The sequence below is a fragment of the Barbus barbus genome (genome assembly GCF_936440315.1).
Source record: "Barbus barbus genome assembly, chromosome: 7".
In the NCBI taxonomy this organism is placed as follows: Eukaryota; Metazoa; Chordata; class Actinopteri; order Cypriniformes; family Cyprinidae; genus Barbus; species Barbus barbus.
In genome coordinates this window covers 32,689,834-32,699,948 of record NC_136735.1, presented here as the reverse complement: position 1 = coordinate 32,699,948, position 10,115 = coordinate 32,689,834, and the positions used below count along the sequence as shown (strand labels likewise).

The window sequence follows — 10,115 nt, the reverse complement described above, 5'->3', positions numbered from 1 at the left end:
ACCGGAACATTTGAAAGACGTACCTACTTCCGGTACGATCTAGTAAAAAGGTCCCCGGGTGTGGCCTTTTTATTTTGGTTTATTTACTTTTCAGAGAACATTAAATGTCATTTAACAAATAAGTCAAACGCTAGTGTGTCTAAACTTGAAACACCGAATAGACAAATACATTATATCATTTTCGTATTCGATCTTATAACGATAATTACGAAACTTAAATTCATGGAGCCGATTAGAAAGAATATAGGAATATAATAGACTCAGTATCGTACAAAGACATTCACAAATTGAATTGGGTAGAAATCAATTACTTGAATACTGTAATAGTTAACATTAACGTGTTGATGTACGTTTGTCCACCATCTGGAACAAAATGAAAAATTTGCTCACTTCAGGATTAATGGATACTACATGCTTTTGTGAGAGTATATCAGTCTATAGTACATAAGGTGCCATTTGTCCTTCACCCTCAAAAAATAAAAATAAATCTTTATAATCTGTAATTTAATTCGTGAGTTCTTACAACAACAACACTACAGACCTCCAAGAGTACTCGGAGACTGTCACTGCCTACATCACCAAGTGCATTGATGATGTAACAGTCACAAAGTCCATCACTGTCAGGGCCAACCAGAAAGCCGTGGCTGACAGGGGAGGTCTACAGACTTCTGATGGCTTGAAATGCTGCCTTTAGAGCTGGAGATGAGTAGGGCCTGAAGACAGCTAGGGCCAACCTTTCATGCGGCATCAGAGAGGCCAAGAGACAGTACTCCAGGAGGATAGCCCATCGTTTCAGCGACAGCAGAGACACTCGGAGCCTGTGGCAGGGGATACAGACCATTACGGACTACAAGCCCCCACCACAGACCTGTGACAGCACCATCCCCCTGCTGAACGAGCTGAATGTCTTCTTTGCTCGCTTTGAGGCACAAAACAGCACCACTGCACAGAAGACTCCACCTCCTCCCGGCGACCAAGTGATGACGCTGTGCCCGGACAGCGTGAGGAGGTCCCTCAGCAGGATCAATGCACGCAAAGCTCCGGGTCATGACAACATTCCTGGGCGTGTACTGAGAGACTGTGCAGTGGAACTCACTGAGATCTTCACAGACATCTTCAACATCTCACTAAATAAGGCTGTTGTCCCCACATGCTTCAAAGCTACCACCATCATTCCAGTCTCGAGGAAGTCATCTCCATCCTGCTTCAATGACTACCGTCCAATAGCACTCACTCCTATTCTCATGAAGTGCTTTGAACGGCTCATATGTCAGGATGCTGTTCATAGACTTCAGTTCAGCATTCAACACAATCATCCCTCAAGAGCTCACTCACAAACTGGTCCAGCTGGGGCTCAACACCTCTCTGTGCAACTGGCTGTTGGACTTCCTGACCGGGAGACCTCAGGCAGTACGGGTCGGCATTAACACATCCAACACCATCACAGTGAACACTGGAGCCCCCCAAGGATGTGTGCCTCTTCACTCTGCTGACCCACGACTGCACACCTTCACACAACTCCAAACTTTTCATGAAGTTTGCGGATGACACGACTGTGGTGGGTCTCATTAGTAACAGAGATGAGACAAACTACAGAAGCGAGGTGAGACGCCTGGCCGGGTGGTGCAGTGACAACAATCTCTCTCTGAATGTAGAGAAGACGAAGGAGATTGTTGTTGACTTCAGGAGAGTACACACTCAGCATGCCCCTCTGACCATCAACGGTGCGATTGTGGAGAGAGTGAGCAGCACCAAGTTCCTGAGTGTGCACATCACAGAGGACCTCTCCTGGAATAACAACACTGTAGCACTGGCCAAGAAAGCACAGCAGCGTCTCTACTTCCTCCGCAAACTTAGAAGAGCCAGAGCCCCGGCCCCCATCATGTGCACCATCGAGAGCGTCCTAACTAGCTGCATCACTGTGTGGTATGGCACTTGCAACGCATCCTGCCGCAAGTCACTTCAACGCATAGTGAGAGCAGCTGAGAAGATCATTGGTGTCTCTCTCCCCTCCCTCCAGGACATTTACAGCACCCGTCTCACCCCCAAAGCTCTCTGCATTTCAGGTGATCCCACCCACCCGACACACAGCTTCTTCAGTCTGCTGCCATCAGGGAGGAGGCGAGGACCAGCAGACTGAAGGACAGCTTCATACATCAGGCTGTCAGGAAGCTGAACTCCCTCTCATCCTTGCCCCCTCCCCTCTTTTACCCCATCCAACACTGATACTACTACGACCCCCCCACCCCACCCACTTAAAAACTGTGACAAGCACCTGTCACATGTGCAGCTTTGGGCTGATCACTACCTCATCCAGCATTGACTGCAAACTACCTCTTCGGATAGTCTGATAAAAGACTGTTCTTGTCACTTTAACAGGCTGATAAGCTCTTCTTGCACTACACATCTGCAGTTTTGTTTTATTTAACTGGTTTGCACTATTCTGCCATGTGCCTCGTGCCACTTTATTTTTCTACAATGTCCTCATTTGTATATCTGTAGAGTTGTATGTACAGGTTTAAACTGTATTTGAACGTCTACTGTCAGTGTTTAATGTTAACGATGTTCCTGGGTGTGCACATCACAGAGGACCGCTCCTGGAATAACACTGTAGCTCTGGCTAAGAAAGCACAGCAGCGTCTCTATGAGAGTAGAGACTAGTAATGCAATTTCAATTCTCTGCATGTATGTGCTGTACATGTGGCAGAATTGACAAAACAGACTTTACTTACATGGAGTAACTTAATGCAAAACATTAAACTAGATAAAAGGCATTTAACTCCGAAACAAAACCAGGACCACTTAAAGTGCAAAGAATTTGTAAATGTTTAACTTGACTATACAAGATAGATTTGTAAAGTCATTTGACTTCATTCTATGAAACCTAAATTTGGGACTTGAATGCTTATTTGTAGCAACCCAGGTCATGCCTCAGTTTTCTAAGAGTCTTGTTATAAGAGGAATTGTAATGTGGCATTAACATGCCAATAAATAGACTTCGCATCTGCTGGATCCAGGTTTGAACAAAGGCAATCTTGTCAATTTAGTCCCACAGACACCAGCTGGTAATGAGGCTAAGATTATTGCATATCATCCTATTAAAAAGTGATGGAATTTTACAAGTTCAAAACCTGAGAAAGTGTTTAGGCAACTGAAGACAGACACAGTGTGGTTTTACATGTGCACGTTTTATTTGGGTTTACTTGTCAGTGTACAGAGACACCCTGGCTTACATACGCAAGGGACGTCCCTCATTCACATACCCTAGGGGAGTCCTGCAAGATCTTCACTTTAAAAGGTAAAGCTTTCCCCATCATTGCAACAATAAACTGGGCCAGGTTTAAGGCTGAAGTACAAAAAAGAAAAAAAAAAAAAAAACAGAAAAGAGCAGAGTACATAATTTACATAAACACTATAACAAAGGTCATGTATGCCCACAGTGATGAGGGCGAAGTGGTAGACGCTTCTGGAATGACTAAAAAGAAGAAATGTACATTGAAGTCCTCTCGGGGAAAGCTTCTCCCCCTGTAAGACAACTACCTCCCTTTCCAGTTTCCGCATCCTGAGTCAATGCGCCATACAGAGCAGAAGCCATGCTGATGTCATCTTGTTTGAGAGGTTTAGGTTGGTCGTTCGATTGAATCCTACTGCATGGCCATTTATGGTGGCAACAGTTCTGTTTAGAAGCACTTCCTGTGGACGATGGAAGGGCCAGACTCATCGTACTCCTGCTTACTGATCCACATCTGCTGGAAGGTGGACAGGGAGGCCAGGATGGAGCCACCGATCCAGACAGAGTATTTGCGCTCAGGGGGAGCAATGATCTAGAAGAGAAGAGACATGTTAGCTCACCTTACTAACCGCAAGCTAATATGAGACCCACAAAAAAAGCCATGGTGCATCACCTTGATCTTCATGGTGGAAGGAGCAAGGGAGGTGATCTCCTTCTGCATACGGTCAGCAATGCCAGGGTACATGGTGGTACCTCCAGACAGCACGGTGTTGGCATACAGGTCCTTACGAATGTCCACGTCACACTTCATGATGGAGTTGAAGGTAGTCTCATGGATACCGCAAGATTCCATACCTGTATGAAAGAAACAAAGTTAGTCTCAGTAAAAGCAGCAATAAGGAGCACAAAACCTTTGCATTTTAATACACAGCATAAAACCCACCCAGGAAGGAAGGCTGGAACAGAGCCTCAGGGCAACGGAAACGCTCATTGCCAATGGTGATGACCTGCCCGTCAGGCAGCTCATAGCTCTTCTCCAGGGAGGAGGAGGAAGCAGCGGTTCCCATCTCCTGCTCGAAGTCCAGGGCCACATAGCACAGCTTCTCCTTGATGTCACGGACAATTTCTCTCTCGGCCGTGGTGGTGAAGCTGTAGCCACGCTCGGTCAGGATCTTCATCAGGTAGTCTGTCAGGTCACGACCAGCCAGATCCAAACGCAGGATGGCGTGGGGAAGAGCATAACCCTCGTAGATGGGCACAGTGTGGGTCACACCATCACCGGAGTCCATCACGATACCAGTAGTACGACCAGAAGCATACAGGGAGAGCACAGCTTGGATGGCCACATACATGGCAGGGGTGTTGAAGGTCTCAAACATGATCTGTAGAAACGGGTGTATAGAGTCAGATCTCTCTTGACATTTCCAGTGAATACACATCTAAACCAAAAGGCACTGCATGGTTAAGGGAGCAAAGCCTCCTTGGCACACCATGCTATAACTTCTCACTCAAGATGGTGTTAGAAAAGTAAAGTGTTAGAGAAGCTACCATGCAGGAAATGCATCTCAAAAAGGGATAAACCTTTTGATCCTCCTATCAGGAGATCATGGCAGAGGACAGAGAGCCTGAGAGGAAATTGACAGAAAGGAAGTGAACAAAAGGAAAGAGACAAGAGCAGGAGTCATACGATAATTTCATAAAGACGCACCTGTGTCATCTTCTCCCTATTGGCTTTGGGATTGAGGGGAGCCTCTGTCAGCAGGACAGGGTGCTCCTCAGGGGCAACACGCAGCTCATTGTAGAAAGTGTGATGCCAGATCTTCTCCATATCATCCCAGTTGGTCACAATACCGTGCTCAATAGGATATTTAAGGGTCAGGATACCTCTCTTGCTCTGAGCCTCATCTCCTACATAGGAGTCCTTCTGTCCCATGCCAACCATCACTCCCTGGAGGAAAGAGGAGTTTAAAGATTAGTAAAACTTCAATTAGCACTGCATTAACAGTATTCGATGAAAACAAACTTGAACTGAATAGTGATGCTACAGCCTTCTGTAGAGGCTTCTTTAAAGCAATTTTATAATTGAACTTGCAGAACTGACACTTATTGAACCGAATTACAACATTGAACTACATTTAGCTGTAGAGTTGCTGTACAGCAGAAGCTGTGGTTTTTAAGTCTTTCAAAATGAACACTCAGCTGTATTATAGTGATGCCATTTTGAAAATTTGTATTGTATAAAAAAAAAAAAACAACTTCATTCAAAAGAATAAACCGTAATATTAAGTCATAAAATCTCTTCTAGGCTTTTGATGACACATCTTAACACTTAAATCTGTCGTCAGGGAATTAAGGTTATATACCTGATGCCTGGGTCGGCCAACAATGGAGGGGAAGACAGCACGAGGGGCATCATCTCCAGCAAAACCGGCTTTGCACATACCGGAGCCGTTGTCAACGACCAGGGCAGCGATTTCCTCATCCATGGCTGTAAAAAAAAACAAATAGCGAAATTGTTAAAGCAATCGCCAGTATCTCTTGAAGGCGGTGGTGTGTAACGCTTTTGACGACGGCCAGCAGGCGGCGCAGGGATGAAACCAAGCGCTTGGAGACAAAGGAAGTGGTCAGGGAGACTCACTATTGCCTTATATGGCAATAATCGAGCAGCTCAATGCTGCAGATTCAGTGGAGTCAGACCAACGGACGCGACCACTCCCAGTTTCAAAGGCCGAGATAAGCGCTTTACCAGACGAACTCCATTATAATCCTGATGCTTGCTAAATTACCCTTTATAAAGAGGATGTGAAGCGCAGAGGTTTCAGCACATGACTGCTGCAATCCTATTTATTAACTGTGGACGACAAGCTTATGAAATAGCATTATAGCTTAAGCTTTAACAGTCCTGAATAAACTTTAATCGTTTAGACCTCTTGAACGGATCAGATGCAGGAGATGCCGGTTACTGCGTTATAGTAGCCACACCCACCATTTACACTGCGAACACCACTAAACCCACATTTAACTGCATTATCAGTCAATTAAAACACTTTAGACCCAAAAGAATAGAATAAGCCCCTTCGGTTACAGATAAAAGCTTAAACGTTAAATCCGTCCTGCTAAAAAGCTATCGGTTGATACCACCGAGAGATGAAAAAAAAAAAAAGAAGTGTAATTTAACGTTAGCCTTCAAAGTTAGAGCTGTAAAACCCGCAGTAAATTACACCGTTTATCGTCATTTCATCCAGAATTAAAACTGAAGTCACATACCAATATATTATACTCTGCGTAACTTCAGCAATAATAAACTAACGTTAAACCAGCGTCATTACAAAGCTTACTATAATACCGAACAGCATTTATTAATGATATAAAGGCCAGTCTCACCTGTGTATTAGTAGGTTATTGTTAACAAGGGAAGTGAAGATCTTCTCAGCGTGCACTGAAAACTCACAATACTGTGCCTGAGGTGGGTCGCAGCTTTTATACCCGGCGCTGCGGCCGGCTCCTTCCATATAAGGTAAACTTTTGGGATCGAGCGATCTGATTGGCCAGCCGTCGTCCACTTGGCGAGTTTCAAGCTAGTTGCTTGAGATTCAAGTTCTGAATTGAAATAATGTATGGCGAGCTAATCAAGCAGGCAAATTTATTTGACAAACAAAGACAGGAAAAGTCATTTAATTCCACATAGCCACATATATGTATTATACTGAGTAAAATATTTTAATTTGGCATGGGACGCAGTGTAGAGAGCTGGACTGCTTAGATTGTAATACATTTTATACAGCGACTGAATAAATCACTTACTAGTTCACTGAACCTCCAGCAATGCATCAAATACATTTAAATAAGCCTTTAATCAGGTTGCAGAGACGACAGACAACACTGCAGCCTACTGCGACATACTGTTCTTGTTTTAATACATTTTTTAATCATTATACATGATTAGTATTTTAATGCATGTCACTATTAATGACAATAGTGTAGTAGTCTATATATGGGTGTCACATTCATTATTGGTAACAGAGGAGCATTATTTGACCACATAGCCTTTTTTTACATAATCTAGTTCAAAGCGATTCGTTCAGCATTAGTTCATAAAAGGACATTTATTGTTCGTCTATGCAAGTAACTAATTTTATTAGTTTGTATTGGATGACGTGGGCGTGGCTCCCATTTAAAGTACAGATATATCTCATGATCATTGTAAATCAGTATTAAACCGTATTAATCTGTCATCTGTTGCACTGTTTCGGGTAATTACAGGTCGCTTTTGTGCACAATGCTTTGCATCAGTTTGTCTTTTGCAATGCTGTGAATGTAAAAGCTTGCAGGCTGCAGCGTCAGCAGTCATTCAGAAATTAATTAAATGTAGACGATTTCTTATTCAGACCTATGTGTCCTGTATACATCGTGGCTCGGAAGTGTATAAGATCAAGTCATTTTGAAATATTTGAGCTAATCGGGTTGTCTGCAAAGCAGGGGATACAAAACAATAGTATGCTGCTCGCCTGAACAGGACACTTCCTGTCAACCCGGCTTTTGCGTAATACGTCATAACCGACTACGTTGTTTCACGCTGCTGCATTGCCATGCATTAGAAAAATCTTGGGAATGGGAGTGCTCACATGTTACATGCTTTGTTACTTTGCATTAAAAAAAAAATAGGCTATTCATATTTCAAATAGCAGTATGCATCTTAAGTGTTTCCTAAATGTTAAATGCGGCTGCTTTGAAGCCCAAATTTCCCTCGGTAACTATAGTTAACATTTGGCATTTAAAGTAAAACTGATAATGTGGTATTAGCCCCAAATGTCATAAGAATAGAAATTAAATGCCATTCTAAAATCTTCTTATACTACTTAAATGAAACCCCATATTATGATGTTACAGTGGAAACTAATCCTCTATGAGTTTATAGGCCATATTTTGTTAAGTGATAATCAGTATTATATGTGTGCATGGGCAATCTGAGACGCGTGGTAACATGTCTTGGCTGGGGTGCTCTGCATTTCTTAGATTATCAGTGTGGAATTGAAAAGACAACAAAAATGTGTTTTATGTTAATGAACTATTCAGGAGCTATATTGAAGCATCCGTGTGTCACCGCAGTATAGTGTTTGGTCAACCGTCTAGTGTGTGATTTATCTAGTGATGAAAGTGGCTTGTCATCGAGATTTTGGAATGATTTTTCTAACAGTAGTGACACCCATACACCCGCCCCCCAAACCAAACATGTTCCTAGGCATGCAACGGTATTAGTATTGAGTTTTGACTATCCATGTACCGGTTCCCACAATGAACTCAACAGTGTAATCTTAATATTATACCTATAGCTCAATGAGCCAGAAAGAATAGATAAGCTTAGTCACAGAGGTGAATGAGTCATTGTTACAGTCTATTGCTACATCACAAAGTGCTTCACATTCCTAATGTATGGAATAGGTACAGCTTTCAATCTCTACGGGGGTGTGTGAGTATCAGCTTGATGTTTAGGGTGTGAGAGTAGGTGACTCCACTGGTTGTAGTATATGTGTGTGTTTATGATGGTGTTTTATCTGTTTTGAAATCCACATTGTTTCTCTCATCAGCAGAATACTGTAGCCCTTATAAGGATGTTTCAACCAGAAAGAGGAAGAGGAAGAGAGATAGACGACTTAAAGTCTTACACCCACAGCACATTGTGACAATTCTGAGAGGAAGTCGCAGGAGCCTATATCAGAAAGGAAATATAAAGTAAGCCAAGCATAATTTAGGCTACTATTGGAAATAAGTGTAGCGTATAAACTGTGTGGTAAGCTTGTAAAGGCCGATTGTTCATTCATTTATTAGTTTAAGCAGCTGTTTGGACATATGGCCATGTTTATTGTGATGGAGTGCACCAACACACACATAGCAACCAGAAATGGAATGTTTTCTTCCAATATAGCCATATACAGAGTTCAAACATGTCACACTGCCCGATGTAAAGGAAATGAAATAACCTTTGTGTTGTGTATTGTTTACAGAGGCACTATGTTCAGGGCCCCTTTAAGAGATATTCAGCCAATCTCCTTATAAGGCAATCTCTGGATGAGTCACATGGTATAGTACTTTGGAACCCAAGGCGAAGTCACATGACTCCTTAAAGCGGAAATTAGAACTTAGAGTGATTGGGACTCTCTGCTTCTCTTCTCCTGTCATTGCATTTATTCAGAAAGATTGTTTTTCTTTTTAAAGCATTATTGTGCCTCTTTACTGTATTTAACAAATGGAGAATGGAAATACACAATAAGATTAAATAGAAAACACTATAAGTGGCCTACTGACTGTCTCCACCCATCAGACCTAAAGTACCCTATATGGAAACACTGACAGGTAACACACACTCACGCTAAGATCTGATGGGATGGACTGGTGGATGCTGCACTCTCTAAGAAATGGAGACAGGTAGACTCCTAATATGGAAATATAACCAAAATGACTAAGGTTTACAGAAAGGATCTAAGCATGATTGGTTGTGTGAGTAAACTACATGACATATGATGTAACCCCAATGTTTGTTTTCCACAGGTACAAACCTTTCCCAGGTGTTTTCCGTGTAAGGCAATAGGTCAGTCCTGCTTAATCCTTCTCAGAGCAGTTCAGAGTTCAGTGCTTTGCATTTAGTTGAGATACGTGGTAGAAGCAAACTTTATGTTGCCTAATTAGGATACTATTGGAGAGTGTAACAAAATAGCAAGGAAGTCTCATACAGAACTCTCATAAAATGTAACACAATTTATACTCAGAATAAGTTCTCTGATTGTACATACTAAATAAGGGAAAGAGGGTGGTCGCTCAAGTGGCTGTCATTTCAGGAATTTATATGTGTTAGAACATGCACAAACTCAGGCACATTTAAAAA

The 10,115-nt window shown here is 42.5% G+C and overlaps 1 protein-coding gene across 1 annotated transcript; it reads right to left on the bottom strand.

Moving 5' to 3' along the window:
- Window positions 1-3,172: 3,172 nt before the first annotated feature.
- On the bottom strand, window positions 3,173-6,719 carry actb1 (actin, beta 1). Its single transcript, XM_079420521.1, has 6 exons — window positions 6,617-6,719; window positions 5,596-5,720; window positions 4,941-5,180; window positions 4,176-4,614; window positions 3,906-4,087; window positions 3,173-3,824 (listed from the first exon to the last, which is right to left on the bottom strand). The coding sequence occupies exons 2-6, from the start codon at window positions 5,716-5,718 to the stop codon at window positions 3,681-3,683; spliced, it is 1,128 nt and encodes a 375-aa protein (XP_079276647.1). The 5' UTR covers window positions 5,719-5,720; window positions 6,617-6,719; the 3' UTR covers window positions 3,173-3,680.
- Between the last annotated feature and the right edge of the window lie 3,396 nt (window positions 6,720-10,115).